Source organism: Thermobia domestica, chromosome 3 (assembly GCF_964235325.1).
Source record: "Thermobia domestica chromosome 3, izTheDome1.hap1.1, whole genome shotgun sequence".
NCBI classification, from domain to species: domain Eukaryota; kingdom Metazoa; phylum Arthropoda; class Insecta; order Zygentoma; family Lepismatidae; genus Thermobia; species Thermobia domestica.
In genome coordinates this window covers 332,363,228-332,385,655 of record NC_137456.1, presented here as the reverse complement: position 1 = coordinate 332,385,655, position 22,428 = coordinate 332,363,228, and the positions used below count along the sequence as shown (strand labels likewise).

Below are 22,428 nucleotides of genomic sequence, written 5' to 3'. Positions count from 1 at the left end.
CATACGGAAACCACTCTCTTCAAATATTGCATATGTCAGTGGTTCCCTTTTTAGAGCTTCATTCAACAGCAGCAAATGTACCTCTGCTACTATTACAGTATGTACCCTCCCCCCGTCGTGGTCTCTTGTTGTTGCCACTTACACGGTGTGATTTCACGTATGTACAATTGTACGTCCTGTTCGTTTCAGACCAGTATTTACTGTTCCCTTTGGTTCCGCATGCAGAAACCCTCGCATCATCTGACTTTGACCTCGTAATGCGATTGTGTTACTGCCGTGGAGGAAGAAATATGCCAACGTGTTTCCTCTCGACGTTTCTCCCATTGTGCGCTTGTTTCAATGGAGGCACAACCAACCCCTGTTTCCATTTTAAATTTTGAAGTTGTTCCGTTGGAGGTATTCACGATACGCCACTGGTGTTGCTACTATTTTCATTGCATTCTACATATACGATTTCGTAGTTCAATTGTTTGTTTGACGGCTCTATGTGCATTATTAGCTGAGATGAAGATCTGCTACGGGTAAACAGATACAAGCCTGCAAGAAAGCTTCTAGCGGCTAAATGGGAAATGATATGACAAAATTCGTCCTCTAAAAGTTACATGACATTTAATGTCCTTTTGAACGATTCCAACAGTTATACCACTTTCCGTTTCAAATTTTGAAGTTGTCCCCCGTTGGAGGTATTCACGAGACGCCACTGGTCTTGCTACTATTTTTATTGCATTCTACAGATACGTTTTGGGAATGCATTTTTTTTTTGTTTGAAGGCTCTACGTGCAGTATTAGTTGCGATATAGGCCTGGTACTTTTTTATTGAATCACTCTGTATATACATAACATATAGATAGATAAAATAGATATATGAATATTTATAGTTGAAGAGAATAGATAAAAGTTCGAGTAAGATTGATTCGAATTATGAAGATAGGTACAATAAAAATTAGGGACACCGTGGTTCCACGTTCTTCATTGAAACTGACTGTATAACCTGTATAACTCGAATTTTTATTCGTTCAATCTTTAGAAGTCAAAGTTGTGAAAGATCCTTAAACTAAAGACCATGACTACTAAAAATAAAACACTTTACATTCACTGTTTATGCAGCATTAAAAATCACTGAATGTGTTATTAATTTTTGATTGTGAATAGTTTTACCATAAAAAGAAGAAAATTGACATAAAAAAAAAAACAGTTTGACTTGCCGTAATGTAAAGTAGACTGAGCAAAAAATGTATATAGTACTCTATTCAAAAATTACAAATTACGAGAAATAAGGCTTTGTGTACATAAAACTCTAAGAAATGTAAGAGGAACTTTGAAAACCTCACAGAAGAACAGTGAAGTACAACTTCAATTAATACAGCTTAATTAAGAGGAATGAAAGAATGGTAAATGTTTGATTGTTAACATCTACAATTTATGGAATGCAAGATGTTTCCAAATTATTTATGCTCTTAACTATACTTTCGGACAAACTTCTTTTAACAAACAAACCTTTAAGCACTTCAATTAACGTACGATATTCGTTGACTATTGAATCAGGTTGAGTGCGTCCTCCCCTACATCATTAGAATTCACACTGAAACCCTCCACCCAGGGGCATCATTTGGGGGAGGATCAGGAATGAGCAATTTCACACACACACACACACATATATACCTATTAGAAAGATAATATATGGGCAAACATGGTTCGAACTGAATAAAGATGGATGTTACTTGTTAATTTGTTCTTTAAATGACTGATTTTAAAATATTGCAGAAAAATGATCAACGTATAATAATACATGACTATTATTGAAGTATTGAGTAAATATAGGTATACACTTTTGTGCTTTTCCATTTGTGCTCCACAATATGAACTATGGACAATGTAATAATACATGGATATAGCTTCAAAATTATTTGAAAATGTACAGCGCCAAAAGATCAGAATGGAGATGAACGTTCTTTTATATTTTTCAAGAAATAATAAAAAAGAGGAAGTTTACAGTCATATGAATGGTGCAACTGTTTTCTTTAAATATTTATTGTATCTAAACATTAGGTTAGACAATGCCAGGAGTACAAATAAAAGTTATAGGCACAAACGAACTAACCATTGTAGTACGTTCAATGTTCCCCTATTGGGGATCTAACGGGAACCTTGTGCACGCGCATTAAGGTACACACTAGACTAGTGGAGATGTATAGTGTCGGAGAGAAGTCTTTGATCAGGTAATGACGACTGCTTTGAAACAAATGCAGAGTATGAGAATTAAATCTGCCATAACTGGAGTTTGGTGTGGAGAAGAAACAAACTTGTGAACGAAAAGTTTAAGAACAACTCATGTTATTGATATAAACTTTACCGAAGATTGTTCACTTATACCATCAATAAAGAAATACGAAAGACTTTTTGAAACGAAGAAGAATAACATACAAGTTTGCAAGTGTAGGCAAAGAAACCTAACATTACCAGACTCAAGAATAATCATTTACAACGTAATGGTCGTGGTTCAGTGGTCAAGGTGCTTGGCCAGTAACCTGGAGGTTCTTGGATCGAATCCATGTCGAACAAGTTTTTTTACTTTAGGAATTTTGATGTCAATGATACACGTTTTATTATATTCAGATATTTGAATACTCGGGTGTTTCAACACTTGAACTATCAAATCTTCAGGAATAATAATAGTAATAATAATTATTATTATCTCGTAGAAGATTAAAGTCTGTCGTTTTCTTGACGCAAAATTATCATCTAAAATTAGTTTTGTTGAGGCCAAACAGATTTTGTAGGCTAATCTGGTACGTTAGATCCATTTCCTCATTTCTGAGTTCTAATCCCAAGATAGACAGGAACGTTAATATAATTGAAGTACCTACTGGGTGAAAGAATCTCTTGGCATTTTAATGCGAATTCGCCTTTTGCTTTGAATGCATAATCAGTGTTTCTTCCAGGCGTAATTCGAAGTGATTTTATCACCAGAGCTATGATAGAATAACGTGCTTTCATGTCAGTTTTAAATCACATCTTGTAAGCAAATACAAGTTCCAGTGCAGCCTCATTAAGTTTCGATTTCTCTTTTGTACGGACAAAATTTTCTGGAGAAATGCCAGTTCATAGTACATGGGATCCTCTATCGTGTGACATTTTAGTGTATCTTACAAAAATATTGGAATACATACTGGGAGATACATAAGTATGCAGAGAAAAATTCAACTTAATGCTTTTGTTACTGAAGAAACTGTGAACATTATACTTTTACTCTGACTCTCTAGTGTTAAACTCTCTAGTGTTACTGTCTTACCTTCTGACGCTAACACTCTCTTAGCAACCTCTCTTCCGAATGGATTACGATACGCATATCGTTTAAGTATTTGATGTGAAAATAAAGTCACTACACGACTTTTCAGATGAAAGAGTCGATTTATGCAAAGCTCATTATCTTTATATTCATTATATATGAGCATATGGACAGGACACACGAAAACAATTTTCAAGGAGGTTCCAACTCCACTGTTGCTATATTACGTCTGGTATTGCTGGTATATATTATACGTGGTTTTGCTACATTACGTATACACTTTCGTGAACCAGAGGTGCCAAGGCTCCCTCTGCCCCCTTCGGGCGCCCAGGTATATGGGTCTCTTTATTATACAACCGATAAAAATATAGTAATATAGTAAGGATAAGAAAATTCAATACAGTTTCTCGTGAACTATTATCTCAACTTAATGGTTTTAACCAAAGCACGTAGGAAAGTTTATAAATTTGCATCAATACCTTAATTGTCACATTTCTCATCGACAAAGTCATCTGCATCAAACTATAAGCCTTTCTGTCCCTAATAGTGTTACTCCGTCATTACTCGTAATACTTTCCATTCACTCTAATTGTACGAATTATTTATTTGTATATATTACTGAACATTGCTGGTATCTATTACCTTAAGACCGTTATGTATGAAGGATTATGTCCCTCGGCGGAAACGCACACGTCCAGTAAAGGGGAAAAGAAAAAAGGAATGGGGAAGAAAGAAAATAGTCTGGGACTTGTATGTTAGGTATCATCTTGACATTTGCCTGGTCTGAATAGTAAAAACCCAGGAAAATCTCATTCAGGATGTCTGCCCTAAAAAAGCTGATAGACCTCTCGACTGAGTGTTCCAACAGGAAATTGAACCCAAGACCTCTCGCACCAATTGCCAGAGTGTTAGCGACTAATCAGCTACGCAGGATTTCTCTGATTGTAATATTTATGTTTGTATAAACTTTTCAAAAGACATAGAAACTCCAATAAGTCTAATTAATTTGTTGAAATGAGTAGTGCTCAAAGAGTTACTAAGTTCTTTGTTTCTTGTTTAATTTATAAAGGTTAACATAATCATTCTATCAGATCATGGTCTAAGCCCGGTGGGTCCTGGCTCTGCAATGATTGATATTGATCTATCGTCTGTATTGAACATGGATGTTGTTGAGAAAGTGGTTGGATTCGGAGGAATGGCTGGACTTCACATCACCCCCAAACTATTAGCCAGAGAAGTAAGTGTTAATTATGTTTCATTTTAAAGTTTTTGAACAAGTGGTATTTGGATACTATTGCACATACATATTTTTCGTTACTAATTACAAGATTTGCATTTCCCATTGTAGTTACCAATTATTGAGATTGTTTATTAAAGAGAACTGCTTTTGACCCTCATATTAATGAGGATAAATCTCTCCCATATTGGAACGTCCTTTATGGTAATTAAAGGGGTTCTTATAATGTGTAGGTAACCAGAAGCAAGCTTCGGAGGATGGTGGGAGGAAAATTTCTTCGCATCTGTTAAATTTCTGAATCATGGCATTAAAAGTTTCAGATGGCGCGTAAATTATAACAGATATATGTACATGTGTATATATCCTCTTCCTTATAGGCAGAAGTAACCACAGTATGCTGTGAAATGGAATGACAGCTATAATAAAACTAAAGGTAGTATTCTGAACAGGACAGGTTAGATTAAGGTTAACTTAAATATGTCCCTGTTTGGGCGCCATTTATTTTACAACAGATGAAGTAATGTTTTCTAGGTTTGAGGTGAGCACCTAGTACGGAGAAGTGCAGTATAAGCTTCAGTTACTGAACGTAGGCCACATATTTACCGTTTCGCATTGATAAAATATATTAGAATGCTGCTTATAAACAGTAACATTTATAGGAAGTATTACGATATAATTACCTTACATGATGTATTACACGAATTGAGTGAAGTAATTCAAGGCAGAAAGGGTATCAGCCCGTTATTCTGTTTTTGAATTGAAACGATTAAATAGCAAACAATTATGTAATAACAAGGAAGCAAGATGAGGATATGAGTAGGGAAATGAGCGGCACTGGAAATTCAATCAGGCTTCATTAAATCCATGCTTATGCAAACAACTTCTTACTTTCCCAACTGAACGAACATCGTGCAATGTCTGTGAGACACGGTTACAGCATTACGAAGCCAGAAGGAATTTCTTGAAGTATGCAGTAATTCACTATTTAGATATGGAACAACAATATTTCCATCCAGATTCCATGTGAGCCAGCAATAAGTTTCACACTGGCAATGAGATAAAATATGTAATTCGTGAGTATCCTGTTAATAAAACATTTTTTCTCTTGCAATCCAGAATTAGTAAAACGCTGGTAAATTTGCACTTCAAGTGGTGGAGAGTGTTTGATGAATTATTTTTAATCAATTATTCATATTTTGTTAGTAAAAAATATATTATACGTTTTTACTTCTTTCAGTTTAATAAGTTCAAACTTCACAGTATTACTTTTAGTTCTCGAGAAATTCTAAGCCTCTTATTCCATCGAGAACGTCACTGTTTATTATACTTACCCTTAACACAAAATCTCTAAGCAAAATCTAAGTTGAGATTTTAAACTGATTACCGTAAATAAATTATTAACTGTATTTTCTTTTTAGTGCTGAAACTTGTTTTTATTTATTTCCATAGGTTGCTGAAATCCTGGAAGGAGTGGAAGGGATTAATGTATTCCTTATAGACGATATTCCACCTGACTTCCATTTTCCAAGTACTCAGTTAACTCCTGATATTATAATTTTGGCACATGATGGTAAGCAATCATCTTTTTCAGTAAAATATGCGAGTATTTCAATTGAATGTTTCATTTTAGTAGATAAATGAGGTGTTGAAGAGAGAAATAGCAAGCAATTAATAATTATTATAATCATATTTGTTTGCTCATTCACTGGTCACTTGTCGTAAACTGGAAACTTCTAAACACTCGAGTCTAGAGTCCACGTCCTTGTTATGACGTAGCAATTACCCATTGTGTTATCGTTCATCATCTTTAGTTTCTTTCTTCCTTTCCCTGTTTATTCTTCCGCCATGACTTATTTTATATACTTCAGGGTACGTTTCTTCCTGAATGAAGTTTCCACCAGAATAACGGCAAAGGGTAAAAGCGTACTGAGTATGACAACATGTAAAACTCTACACTATATACCTAGGTACAATTCTTCTGAATAGTACAGTATTTCATGATACGTTCGGTTAGTTGATTTGTTTCCCGTCGCTTTCAGCACCGAGGCTATATGGGACGTGGACATACAGCCTAACGTGAGATCAAACCACTTTCCAGTTGAACCCGGGTCTTCCGCACCACAGACGAGCAGGGATGCATGTTTCATAATTACAACTAACTTTTATAATGAATTTCATTCAATCCAACATGAAATAGCAAAGAGCCTTTTGCAGCAATCTTCATTTTGCCCGAAAAGAAGGATTTTTGAAAGTTGCTAACAATAGATCAATTGAAATACATATTTACAAAGTAAAAGCAATTTTCATAATTTTTAAAATGGCGAAAACGTGCTTTTCAGTTATCCAAGAAAATATTGAAAATTTATTAACAGAAATAGTGTATTACCAAATAATAAAAATTATTTTTGAATATGCGAAGTGTAAGAGTAAGACCAAGAATCTCTAAAGTTCCTTTTCCGGCATTTTTATTTCAATATGAAATCAATCTAATCACAATTCCGACCACTATTTTAAAATACAAGATATATTTTTTCATCCTTCCTTAAGCCATCAGAGTAGGGCCATATGAAATGGAGAAACAGAGATAAGAGAAATTGTTCATTGGACGACATCTATCTCTCACACCGAAATACATATTCTGTCGTTCATTCATGGTGTAATAACAAATGTAAAAGCGTACAGAGTACAATTAAAGCGGCAGACAAGTTTGAACTACTTAATGTAATTCGATTTCTCTAGGCGGCTGCTGAGTTCCCCGAAGATTTAAGATGAAAATCAGACAGTTCAATATCGACTGCAATCGAGGCGCCCTCCAAGTGTGAACTATGATCTTTACAAACTAAGTGATTCAAGCGTTTATTAGACATTGTCTGAGCCACAGGTTTCCAGATATGCCGGCAAGTCTTTCTCTAAATTTTCTGCGGCACTTGTACGCACACCTATTATTTATAAACTTCTCACTGTAAACCTTAATCATACGACGATGAATCCCATCTGTATTATAGTAGAGATCCCGGCGTTCATTCCCGTGGGTAAAGTTTGGCCCTAAAACCCGTTCCCAGGGGTTCTAAACCGGCCTAAACTAGTATTGTTGCTATGCTCATAATTTTTAAAGCGGCAGACAAGTTTGAACTACTTAATGTAATTCGATTTCTCTAGGCGGCTGCTGAGTTCCCCGAAGATTTAAGATGAAAATCAGACAGTTCAATATCGACTGCAATCGAGGCGCCCTCCAAGTGTGAACTATGATCTTTACAAACTAAGTGATTCAAGCGTTTATTAGACATTGTCTGAGCCACAGGTTTCCAGATATGCCGATTCCGGCTGAGCCACAGGTTCTTACACGATTTCCGGCTGTAGAAACAGGATGAAACATGCCTTTTCCTCCTCTTCTTCGTCTTCTTGGTATGTATTGGGTAGCTATTTGAGCCCCCAGCCCCCCGGCCCTCCTGCGAAGCTAAGAACTGAAGCTTCTCATAGCATTTAGTAGCTATTTTGGACCCCACCACGCCCTCGTTCCTCCTGCGAAGCTAGAGCTGTAGAAACAAGATGAAACATGCCTTTTCCTCTTCTTCTGCGTCTTCTCGTCTTGTATTGGCTAGTTATTTGAACTCCCAGCCCCTCCTGCGAAGTTAAGAACGAAGCTTCTCGTAGGTTATGAACTGAAGCTGTGATATTCAATCATCGAAGCTTCCCACCAGATTGTCTAAAATTGGTCTTAGTTGCTAAGGTGAATATTGTAATTCGTGATTTTTTGAAAACGTGGGATGAGAAACCATATATGCAGATGGTCTCATAGACTGGACGCTGAGTGGTTAGTTTCGAAACACATTCTCTTAGAAAACAATGATTAGTAATCAAAATCATGAAACATGCTGTTGCTAAGTGTTAGGACCCCTCTATGGGATCACTTATGCAGAAAATTCAAAGATCAAATTATGCCAACGAATTTGCTGCTTGTGCTGAAGCCGTGATGAGATATTGGTTTGAAAGACATTCCCATAGAAAACGTTGACTAGTAATCAAAATCACTTATGCAGATAACGCCAAGATCAAATTATGGGAACGATTTTGAAGTTAGACACACACACGCCTTAAGGATACACGAGAAATTAGATGTGGTTAATGCGACCCCGAATATTGAAGTTCACATTGCACTGTAGTGTGAAAAGAAAGACACGCATACAATGTAAGATTAGAAGCCGTGATGAGATATTTTTTTCGTAATACATTCCCATAGTAAACGATAACTTGTATTCAAAGCCAAATAGTCTTAGTTGCTAAGGGGAACAGTTGCTATATGATATACTATTGTATACTTATATATTGATTGGTCTTGGATCCCCTGTACTATAGTATAATATTTATCGTTCGAAGCTCCTCCTTTAGAATCACTATAATGTTTTCAAGTGTTCAATGCTTTCTCTTTCTTTCATTGAGAATTGAACCCGGGCCCCCATGTAAGAAAAGATGTGTTAATTAGTATTCAAAGTCACTTTTGCAGATAGGCCAAGTGTGAAATCGATCTATGTTGTCTTCATTTAGCTATAAAAGGCACTCGAAAGAGCAAGGAATAACCCTTAAAGGATCCTGGCTTTTTGGGCTATTTTTAAGACTTTCAGTCAAGCAGCTACTGTATCGTCACTATTTATACTAGGATCATGGTTCATACCTCATTCTCTTCAGAATAGAGCTGCCTTTCAAATGGTACCACTTGCATGCTCATACCATATACCAGAAGCGGGAAAAATGTCAAAGTGAAAATTTCGGAGGGAAATTTTTTTTCTCGAACTTTGGCCCCCCTGGCCCCCCCTGCCCCCCTGGCCCCCCCTGTGTGATCGTAGTCATCTAAAAAAATCTGATAAATAGTACTTGGTATACTGAATGTGTGTGCCAAATTTCAAGTTTCTATCTTGAATAGTAACGGCGGGAGAATTTTTATCAAAAATTCCCACAATGCCCCAAATTACCATAAAACGCTATGATCTCAGGGAAAAAAATTCCTGAGACATCCCTAATTACCCTAGGACTATAATCCGCTAATCATTCTCTTCAGAATAGAACTGTCTTTCAGGCGGTATCATTCGCATGTCTCTATCATGTATCTAAGGCGGGAAATTCCTGAAAAAAGGGATTTTTGGGGGCAAAATTTCCCTTTATCATCTTTTGCCCATCTGGACTCCTCCTGTTTGTACGCAGAAATCGGAAAAAACTTCTGGTAAATACTACTCGGTGGACTGAATGTTTGTGCAAAATTTCAATCTTCTACGTGAAAAAATAGGCCCGCCAGAAAAAATTTTCCTACTATGCCCCACTTTTACCCTATACAAAAGTATATTTGGATAAAAATTCACTGAGACGGCCCTAATTACCCTAGAATAATAATTCGACCGTCGTTCTCTTCAGAATGGAACTGCCTTTCAGACGGTATGACTCACGTGGTCCTATCATGTATGTAAGGCGGGAAAATGACGAAAAACGGGATTTTGGGGTAAAAATCCCTTTTTTAACCCTTTGCCCCTCTGGTTCCCCCCCTGTTTTAGCACTGACATCGGAACAGAAAATCTGGCAAATACTACTTGGTGGACTGAATGTTTGTGCAAAATTTCAATCTTCTACGTGAAAAAATAAGCCCGCCAAAAAATATTGAACATAGGCTTAGAAAATGAGAAAAGAAATTTTTGACTTATGACGTCATCACCTCCTATGTCTGGACGCAGGACGGTCTGAAACCATACGTAATGTCTTCTACAAGGCCTCTGGACTTGGAAAACAAAAACAAAAACAAAAAACAAAAAAAAAACCGGAAGAAAAGGATCAAATAAAAGATAAATAATGCAATGTACCATGAAAAACGCGTATGGTACAAATTGTACCATAGGATCCCCAAAGGGATAAAGTGTATTTACTCACAGCCTTTTCGTATTTGATAATGAGAAGGAATTCTAACTTTAGGAAAACACATACACATACACATAAGCGAATCTGAATGATCTTTGAATGTCTGTTTCCTGCTCTATCTCTCTCTTCGTTGTACATTGAATTCAGTGTTAAAAAGTGTTTAGTTTTAAGTGCAAAGAGATAAGATAAGATGCCCGAGTATATGTTTTGATGATTCGTATTTCAACTCGGTCACGGCTTTCGTGTGAAGTGTCTGGAGTCTTGTATAGAACAGATAGTGTTTTCATAATGTCATGTCTACATGTCTGTCTGTCTGTCTGTAGTATGTGCTCGGAGACCAGCAAACATTGACGGACGAGCTGGGATCGAAACAAGGAGCCACCGTGCCCCCAAGTGAATGATAATAGAATAAAATTTGGAACGTATCATGTGTACCTGTCTGTTTGTCTGACTGTAGTATGTGCTCGGGAACCAGCAAACATTGACGGCGCGAGCTGGGATCGAACCAAGGACCCCAAGCACTGAACTACCGTGTCCCCCTAAGTGAATGATAATATAATAAAATGTGGAACGAAGAGAGAGAGAGGTCAAAGCACACATGCAATGATTGTTTTAGCGATGTACATTTGTCCTTATACCTATGAAATATAAATAAGTAAAATAAGTGTATATCTGTCTGTATGTATGTGGTCTGGGGGATCAGACAAGTGAGCCAAAAAGTTATCAAAAATTTGGTCATGGTCTCAGACCAAGACGAAGCGAAGATATGTGTGTTTTAGCCATTGGCAATATCATATGATAGATTTAAATAAAAGTGTATATCTGTCTGTCTGTGATCTGGTGGCCAGACAAAGGAGACGAAAGTTATCAAAATTTGGTCATGGTCTCAGACTAAGACGAAGCGTTTTGGGGTGATAAACTCAAGTTCACGTTCCTTTCAAAGTTATCTCAACCCTTGTGAGGTAAGGAAGACCCCACTAATAGAGGGTGGGTTATCGAAACATGTAAAAATAATTTAAAATACTCGATATTAGTGTCAAATCCATAGTTTTCGGGGGTCGTTGTGTTTAGTGATGAAACTTCGAACTCTTTAACACCGCATCTACGGGGATTGAAGTTGGGAGTCTCAAGGGGTGATATTGAGACACGTAAAAATAATTTATAATACTCGAATTAGTTTTCGGGGCCGTTGTGTTCTGTGATGAAACTTCGAATTCATTAACGCATCATCTAAGGAGGGTTGAAGTAGTGTTCCCCAGGGATGATATCGATACATGAAAAAATAATTCAAAATGATCGATATTAGTGTCAAATCCATAGTCGTCGGGCTCGTTGTGTTCAGTTATGAAAGTCCGAACTCATTAACATATCATCTAACAGGGGATGAAGTGGTGGCTCCCAGGGATGATATCATGGATCTGTCTGTGCTATATGAAGTTCTCCAGACATAAGACGTACAAGATAGTTTTTGATTGAAATATATAGGATCTTGGATCAGGGGTCATAAAATTTTTGAACGGTCCCCTAAATCGACTTTTCGTATTTTTTAGGGAATAAGATCATCGTAGTGAGTTTGGATCTGGCTACACTATATGTAGTTCTCCAGATATAAGGCGTACAAGAAAATTTTTGATTCAAAATATATTCTATCTTGGTTCAGGGATCACAAAATTTTTGAACGGGCCCTAAATTGAGTTTTCGTATTTTCTACGGGATAAGAATATCATACTGAGTTAAGTGATAGTTTTCGCAATCATTAAGACATCATACCCCTCGTAAGAGAGAGAGATGAAATCTTTCAGTTTAACGTCCCACAAATATGCTCCTTACGCTTAAGGAACATATGTTTAAGACAAGTGATGGAATACAATATGGAAAGAGAGTACCCCGAGAAAACTCATGGATACGATATTGTCCATAACAAATTTACTCGCTTCGAGAACGAATCAGGGCGATTTTAAATACCAGAGATAAGCATACCGTACTAAGTAAGGGAGAGAGATGAAACCTTTCGGTTGAAAGTCCTCTTTACGAGACACATACACTGACGGCTTTCAGGGGAAAGTCAATAATATTAAATTCGATCTCTCGCAAGTAAGTTTGTTTCGATGTAACGTTCTCGTCTCCCTTAGCATAGTGGGCATAATCGTTTGACGTTAAACTCAAATATTTTCTTTTCAATACCGGGACTATTTGAGGCATGAACCAACAGTTTAAACTGGAATACAAACAAGTGAAGTGCATTTAAATTTCAATGTTCTCCCTAAAAAAAATCGAACCCAGGACCACGCTCGCCACAGGCCAGTCACACCCTTCGTGCACCTCTAGTAAAGTCAAAGGGCCAAAATAAGTAACGCTTTAGATGAGTGGTTAGGGTTATTGTTTCCTACTGGTGCAAGAGTGAACCGAACTCAAATATTCATATTAATCGATAAAACTTATTGAGCTGAAAAATCCCTATTTAATCACATAGAGGAAAAATAACTATTTCCAGTTTAAATTTCGATCGTCATTCTGTAAAAACGGTCACAGATAACGATGGTTACGAGAAAGGTAACAAGCAGTTTAATGACGTAAGAATATATACCATATTCGTCCTATTCTCTTCACTAAACCTCTCTAATGCAGGCGGTTCCTAGTTCAATCCCAGGTCAAATAAGTTTGTTGTGGATATCATCGTGTCAATTGATTCTCTCGGAATACTTCCGCTTCATCTCATTATATCATTTCACTTACCTTAATCATCCCTTCATCTTAGCCTAAAAGAGATATTCGTGGGACGCTAAACTGAAATATTTAATCTTTACCCCATCTACAGTCGGACAATTTGTCCATGCCGACCAGATGCCGCGGTCAGATTGCCGGCGCCGGACGCCGGCGTCTTTCAGCGCTATTTTCGACCGCGACGAATAGTTGCCTTGCCGAGCAGTCGACAAACAGCCGTAAACGCGCAGTAAATGCGCCGGCGATGCCGGCGAAAAGAGGCCGGAAGAGGTCTTTCCGACTGTTTTGCCGACTCTGACGGTCGGCAACAAATGGCAAAGACACGGCAAAGGGCATTTTATATTACGATTTTCGACTGCTTGCCGCCTCGGCAAAAGGTCGGCAACTTTGAAGAAGTAGATCGTCGTGCCGCCGCGGACGGGTGCCGGCTGCCTCCGGCGGCACGCCACCGTCGACGGCGACAATCCCTCTTTCTGACCGCGACTTCCTGATGGGTATCGTTGAACACTCGTTTTCCCGTTCAACTCTATTCGAATGGTATTGAATCTGGGATCTCACGTGCCACTAACACTTAGAATAAGGATTTAGATTTCTGGGCTTTCGGCGTGTAAGGCCATTTAGCCAGTCAGGTTTTGAGGGATGATGTCCCTCGGCTATCACATTATCCGGGGAAATGGAAGAAAGAAAGGATTATGGAAGGAAGGAAGAAAGCGTTGTACACTTTTTCTACTAAATGGCCCCCACCGTGAATCGAACATGGGACTGCTCGCACCGAATGCACATCGTGCTTATTAAAGTTATTCCAGGAAATTGTTCTTAATTATGGATGTTCTTCAATATTGCCCAGGCCCAAAGTAAATGAAGAATGTTTGTAATATAAAAATGAATTATCTTTAAATGAACAATGCAAATACTTTAAAAGAATAATTTAAAATGAAATTAATTATTCACTGCGACAATCTGCAGTGCGTAGCTTCGAATTTATTGCTATACTACGTTGAAGACAAACAATGACAAGGGAAGCGAAACGTGTCGTTCTCAAGCTCACGTAACGATAAGCAAAAGAAATAATGTTGACTTACAAAGAAACACTGATCGTTCCTATGTACAAAAAATAATATCCAAGAGTTTTGTTCTCGAGAAGATGTTAAAGTTATAAGTCACAGAGTCTCCATTCCCGATGTTTTGTTTTCTGTACGGAAAGTTATTTTGTTCAAGTGTCTATTTATTTACAAGTAATACGTATACTAATATTAGCGACGTATAGAGTTAAAAGAGTCTTGTTTGATCACGATGGGATGAAGGCATAAATTTCACAATAAGCTGTAGATTCAGTCCTGAGGATCCAGTATTCGATTTCCAATGGGTCTCTGGAACGATAAATGTTAAAAGCTTTCTTTAGGGCGTCTACTCTATATCCACCAGACGGATATCTAAACGTTACCATTAACATTCGATGCGTTATGCTCCCTCACACATATTAAATTGTAAAGAATGAAACTGTATCAAAGCGGTCGAATTCAAAGTATTGATTCTGAGCAAATGAAACGAGACGAGACTTATACAATTATTAAACGAAATGAGAAACTTCTTTTTTTAATTGAGTGAGTTGATTTTAGTTTAGCGTCTCTTTCAGCAGCGAGGCTATATGAGACGTAGACCTACTTATTAACCATGGAATACAAACCACATAAGCTCCCGCCAGGAACCGAACCCGAGTCTCCCACTTTTTTCAATTGGAATCCACTCATAAGGCTAGCTTATTTTGGGTTTGATCCTTAGTTAAGTAAGTTTGTGTTCCCTCCAAGATTTTTTATAAATATATTTTCCACTTCAGAGTTCAAACAGTCGAGACAAACGAAACCAAATGTACAAGTTTGTCACCTGACAAATTTAACTTTACTAACGTAAAATGAAGAGTGACTCACCCAGATTTGAATTGTGGACTACGCCAATCAAAGGCAAATATTAATATTAAACAATAGATCTTATCGGCTCTCATCATAGAACTTTTGTTGATTTTTCCCTTCGGCACAAATAACATGGGAGCTGGTTTCATTCTCGATGCATTCAATCACACACACACACACACACACACACACACACACACACACACACACACACACACACACACACACACACACACACACACACATACACACATACACACACACAAAATATGCAACAAAATTTTGGAAGTCATTCCCTCATATTAGTAATTTCTCATCCATTTCATTTTTACCTATTCAAAATGGAAAATCTACAACGTCAAAAAGTGGCTTTAAACAAAAAATCCTCTAACTTCCAATTTCGTCTTAACACCTAAATTTTGATGTAATAAAGAAAATGATAGTAGATAATGAAGAGGCGGTAGAAGAAGAAGAAGGAGAATCATCTCGTAACACCGAAGATAAAATTACCAATGAGAAAAAATTGCCACAGAAAAGATCATACTATCGTCAGCATGCCCGAAACAAAAGTTTATAAGGTAAATTATATAAAACGACGTAGAATACCAAATTCATATGATATTCTTCCATATGGATTCACTCCTTCCAACAAAAGAAGAAGAGAAATGTAATTCGACCCTTTATAAATATACGCATGAAGAGATAATTATGATACTCTTTAACATGGATACGACGTGAAAACATCCCTTTTCGAGTTTTGTTGCCCGACCAAGTGGATGTGGAAAAACTTCCTTTGTAATACGATTCCTGTGTAATTTATCACGTATGGTTAATACATCGTTTCGTCATATATATTGGTACTATACAGAATGGCAAAATGCATACAGAGTAATTTCGACAAAAGTACAATTTATTGAAGGATTACCTCGAATAAAAGACTTTTTACCTGAAACTGGACCACATCTTATTATTATTGATGATCAAATGTGTGAAGTGAACCGCAATATAGTTGATTTCTTTACAACGGGTTCTCATCATAGAAATCTTAGTGTACTATTTATTACACAAAACATATTTCATCAGGGAAAAGGAAGCAGAGATATGAGCTTGAATTGTTCTTATTTCGTATTATTTAAAAATCCAAGAGATAAATCACAAATTAAACATTTGAGTTATCAACTAACTCTTGAAAATCCAAAATTTCTTCAGGAAAGTTGCAACGACGCAGCGAAGTTAGCATATGGATATTTATTTATTGATTTAAAACAACATACGCCAGATGAAATTCGTTTTCAAACAAATATTTTTCCTGATGATATTATTACGTTTATGTTCCAACGAAATAAAAGGAGAAGATGTGTTTATAATGCTGAAGGTCTTCTTCGTACGCTAAGCAAAGCAAATCCTGAATTACGTAAAGCTATAGTGGCAAATGTAGACTCTTCAATGATTCGTAGTATTTGCGAATCTTGTTATAATGCATTGAAAGAGAATGTAAATCTTACAAAGACACAGAAAACAAGATTAAAGCGATACAAGACGACGCTTCGATATCTTGTGAAGAAAAGAAACTCCATCCAAAAGAAGAAGAATCATTTATTAGTTCAGTAGAGTGGATTCCTACCAGCATTATTCGCTCCTATTTTAACTGGTGCATTATCAAGTTTACTATTCCGTTAGTGCAATGGAACACGCAAAGAAAGTGATTTTAGTTCCACTTGAAGTTCTTAATCGTATACAAACACCAGCAGCATCATCATCAATCCTGGAGAAACGTGAATCTAGTGTGGATCAAGAAATGAGAGAGATTTTACATTTATCATCGCTTAGTGATGAAAAAAGTGGAATCAATATAATAATATTCTTCAAAAATATTTACATTTAATACGAAAACAAGAAGAACCTGTGACACTTTCGATTACGTCAACTAAATCAGAGAAGCCTGAAGTAGAAGTAGAAATATTGTTTTCTATACCCAAAATGTTTCGTAAAAGAGCTGAATTACTACTACATAGAATGAAACATGCTGATAATATCACGTGGGATAATAAAGGAACTGTTTACATCAAAGGTGATAAAGTAGATGGATCTCACATTGTAGATTTAATTTGTGATGTGTCGCCACCACGGAAACACACAAATTCACCTGGATGGGAACAACTTTGTAATTATTTATCTTCTAATAACACACCTCAAGAACTTATTGGAAATCCAAAACGTTTGTCACATATTTTACGACAAACTAATACATCACTAGTAGCATCATCGTCAAGGTAAAAATACCTCTGAACTCGTTTGCACAAGACGACGAAGAAGAAGCAGAAGAAGAAGAAGAAAAGGAAAAAGTAGTATTTCCTATAAGGAAAAGGAAACGTGAGTGTAAACGTAAAGTATGGTCAAGATGGAAACCATAAACAAACAGTTAAGCAAGATTTACTACAACCCTTCACATCCTGCCTCGTTTTCAACTGTTAAAAAATTGTGGATAGCTACAAAGAAGAAAATTCTTATACATTGTATAAGAAGATGGTTACTGCAACAAACAACATATACGTTACACAAACCTGTACGTCCTCGTTTTAAAAGAGATTTCTATGTAGTGAATAACATTGATGATGAGTGGGAAGTGACATTAATGATCTTCAATCACTTGATAAATTTAATGATGGATATCGTTATATTACACTGATAGATGCGTTCAGTCGATATGCCTGGGCTCTGCCATTAAAATCTAAAAGTACAAATGATGTGTTAAAAGCATTAAAAATTGTTTTCAAAGACAGAAAACCAATTACATTCCGAACAAATAAAGGTAGTAAGTTTACTAATAAAACAATACAGAAGTACTTAGAGGACAAAATAAAACATATTATAACTAAAAATCCAGATGTAAAGGCTAGTATTGTAGTACGTTTTAACAGAACTAAAAGAAAAAAATGTGAAAGTGTTTCACAAAGTATCAAACGTATAATTATTTAAATGTATTACCTCTTCTTGTGAAATCATACAATGGTTATCATTCAAACATTAAGATGTCACCTGCAAATGTTTCTCAAAATAACATATTACAAGTATAGCGTAATCGGCATGATAATACAATAAAGAAGAAGAGGAAGAAGAATCCAGCTTTCTCAAAACATCTTAAGATTGGTGATACAGTACGAATTAGTAAAACTAAACGTACATTTAATAAAAGATACATGCAAATCTGGACTTGGGAAATATTTAAAGTTTAGAAGATAATACCGAGAGATCCACCTGTTTATGAAATAGAAGATTTAAACAAGGAACCGCTGGATGGATTATTTTATAAAGAGGAATTACCACCTGTGACATTATCAAAGATGGTTTTACATAGATAAAATCATACGTTCAAGAAGAAAAGGTAGCAGAAAAGAATATCTTGCTCATTGGAAAGGATATCCTTCTTCTTTCGATTCCTGGATACCTGCGTATCCGTAAAGAAGATTGAGAAGTATAATGGAACCTGATGGAGATTTTTACGTCACGCTTCTCAGTAATAGTTTTATGGAATACTTTCCTGACAACACTTAACAACACCGTACACTACTAAACTTTATCAAAGAATGGAATTCCGTGAAAACTGGAAAATGGCTATTGTTGAGATTCATTGTTCTCATTCAATTTTAAATATTAATGAAGAAAATAATATATTTTTTTACAAATCTGCAAAAAGTGATGAATGGAAATTTGTAACTATTCCTGTACGTTATTACACTGACATCTCAGAATTAATAAAGAGAATTAATACCCACAACATATTCACAAATTTACATATTTCCTACACTCGTGAAAGTAATACCTGTTCTATACGACATCGTCATAAAGTCATAGATGTAGACGTTGCATTATCACCAAGCGTTAGTGTGATGTTGGGATTTGATCCAAACGTTGATTTAAAGGATATGCAACAAGGACAAAGAATTCGAAATTTACGTTTAGGACTTCCATCTACGATGTATGTATATTGTGATATAATTCAATCTGTATTTGTTGGAGATACAGTATCACCATTATTACGTATCATAAATATGAATGCTGTGAATCATACATTTGGAAGTAGTGTAATAGAAATTTTTAATCCTCCACATTATTACCTATAGAGAAGATGCATTTTGAACACCTCAAAATAGATATAAGTGATAGTATAGGCTCTCCACTGGCATTCACTTTCGGAACTTTAAACTACATTTTCAACCAGTGCGTCAACATCAACAAATATGAATAATCCATATTTACAATATTATCAAAAACAAGCTCCTTCTGTAACTGGAAACGTTTATGTTGGATCACCATATCAAGTTGGACATGGTATTGGAAGTTTCCTTGGAGGATTATTTCGTTCTGTCATGCCATTAGTAAAATAAAGAGCTAAAACATTAGGAATGGAATTATTAAAATCTGGAGAAAACGTTATTAATGATGTCATAATCGATAAACAACTTATTAACGATTCCTTTCATCAACGAATAGGTGAAGCGAAGTCCATCTTGCAAGAAAAAGCTAAAAATAAACTGAAATCTATGCTAGGATCTGGATATCAACGAAGGAAAAGAAGAATTACACATCATTCCATCTTTAATCCTTTATCATTACACATCATCAAGCGCAAGAAGGGGAAGAAGAGCAAGAGGAAACGTACACAGAAAACAGAAAAATCAGTCTTATAAGAAGAGGAAATTATCACACGATATTTTTGATTAAATCTTCTTCAGTTTCATCATGGCATCCTTACATCATCAATCCTGCAAGTGTGTAAAAAGTGAAATAGATATTTTTTGTACCAAATATACGCAAACCAGCATATTGGATAATCTTGTTGTTACATATAAATCAATCAGTTCACTAGCTGATAATGCATCTATAGAATTTGTCATCCCAGGAACAAGTGATGAATACATAGATCTACCACACTCTCATTTACATTAAGCTCAAATCGTTAAGCCTGATGGATCAGCATTTGATGAAAGTGATAAAGCTATGGCTTCTATTAATGATTTTTTAAAATTCTATGTTCAGTGACGTAAAAATGTATTTAAATAACAAACTGATTTAATTTCCATCACATAATCATCCATATCGATCATACATCGAAAAACTGTTAAATTATGATGATTCTGCTAAAAATACTCATCTTCAATGTGCATTCTTGTTTCAAGATACTGCTAGACATATGGATGCAACATCTAGTGGTAATAGAGAATTTCAACAACGTTATGAATTAACAAAAAACAGTGCAAAATTCGACATGCTTGGACATCTTCATTGTGATATTTTAAATCAGGATCAATTTTTAATCCAAGGAGTAGAATTACGCATCAAGTTAATTCCTGCAAAGCCAAACTTTTGTCTTATCGCTAGTGATTCATCTGTTGAGGCTAAAGTGAATATTTTAGACTCTGTTTTACATTTTGAAAAGATTGATGTTAGTCCGACAATAAAATTAGCACATAACAAGTTTCTACAATCAACAACAGCCAAATATCCTCTCACAAGAGTGCAAATGAAGTCATTCGTCATTCCGAATCAAAAACAATTGATAATTTATTTATGGGAATATTACCAACTTGAGTGATTGTGGTGTTTACTCAAAATGATGCCTATACAGGAATGATAACTTCAAATCCATTTCATTTCAAACATTTTGACATCATTTTCTTCTCTTTATACACTGATGGAAAACCTGTACCTTCAAACCCTTTACAACCAAATTTCGAAAGCTACCTCTATGTTTCTTCATATCATACCTTATTCTGTGGATCAGGTATTCACTTTACCAATCATGGCAACAACATTCCTCGCCTTGACTTTCCTCAAGCATACACTATCTTTGTTTTCGACATTACGTAAGATGGAGAAGCCAGTGCTGTGCAGCATTGGAATCTTATACGCCACGGCTGTGTTCATGTGGAAATTCATTTTAAGAGTCCTCTTCCAGCATCTGTCTTCATGGGCTACAAATGGCGAGTTCCAATCTCTCTTAGAAGTGGATCATAAGAGGAACATCATGGATTTTTGAAGGTACGTTATTATTATTATTATTATTATTTAAATACCGCAACATATATGTACATGTGTGCATTTTTGTACATGATGTCTTCTGCACTAGATTTATTAAATGCACTTCACACAAATTGTTTATTTCACAATCATTTTGTTGGCGTATAAGCAGCGAATGAATTACCAACGCATGCTCCACTACCTGCAGCTATCATCATAAATACAGATCCCGCTAATAAAATCGGTACCGATTGGGTTTCCGTATATATTAATACTGATAGACGTGCCCACTACTTCGATACATTTGGATGTCCTCCATATGTAATGCAAAATATTCAATTTCTACGTAGAAATTCACTTTCTTGTACATTTAATAATAAACAAATTCAAAGTATGAAATCGTCCCTATGTGGACATTATTCATACTTTTCCTTTGCTTTAAAGGTAAAGGAAAGTGCTTAAACGATCTTCATTATACTTTCTCATCAACTCCGCAAAAAATGATCGTCGATTGTTCTATTTATTACTACAGGTAATCATTTCCCCTGTATACATATTATCATGTCTGTTATTTCTTCTTGTTCGTTTGTTTTGGATACTTTTTGTGGTAGATAAAATAAACCTTAAATTCTATCTATAACTGCAATTAGTCATGTCTCCTTCTTCTTCTTTATTATAACGTGTTTGTATACATATTATAATTTTTCATTTGTTGTTTTACTTGCTCATGATCATAGATAAAATAAATTTTGTTATGTTTGCAATTTTTTGATTTCAGAGAATAAAAGATCGTCAGCGTGTGTATGGGCAGCATCATTGTACAGTATGACTTATATCTACGTTCCATCATCATCAGCAGCAGCATCGTCATATATGTAATCTGTGGAGTCATCATCAAGTGGACAATCAGACTACTAAAGAACTATATGTGTGTGTGTGTGTGTAAAAAAGTGTCTTTATTAAATAATTCGCACAGTGGACATCAAGATGAAGAAGAACTCTTTAAACCCATTTTTTTTAAAAAAGATGTACTTGCTATCGTTTTCCTTGTGTAAATATCATCATAATAAATACTTTGTATTATTCTCTTTACTCTTTGGAAACAAATGTTTTATTTCTTATTTTCTTCTATTTCCAAATAAATGTTTTATGATCAATTGTGTAATTAAATACATATATCATCATACATTTCTAAACACATTGAATTAAAGAATTTAATACTGTTTTTGAAAATAGAATCTAAAACTATTTTTTTAAATTCAATGATGTAATCATATAAGTAAATATTAATAATAATGAATTCAAATACTCAATCAGTTATTCTTTCGTAAATTAAACCACGTATG

General features: G+C 35.6%; 1 protein-coding gene across 1 annotated transcript in view; it reads left to right on the top strand.

Annotated features, from left to right (window-relative positions):
* Window positions 1-22,428, top strand: part of LOC145681964 (glycerophosphocholine cholinephosphodiesterase ENPP6-like) — a 44,062-nt gene that overhangs the window by 7,000 nt on the left and 14,634 nt on the right. Inside the window, exons 3-4 of the mRNA XM_081753566.1 lie at window positions 4,359-4,526; window positions 5,976-6,096. Of these exons, the coding sequence (XP_081609692.1) occupies window positions 4,359-4,526; window positions 5,976-6,096 (289 nt within the window). The remainder of the gene's footprint in view (window positions 1-4,358; window positions 4,527-5,975; window positions 6,097-22,428) is intronic.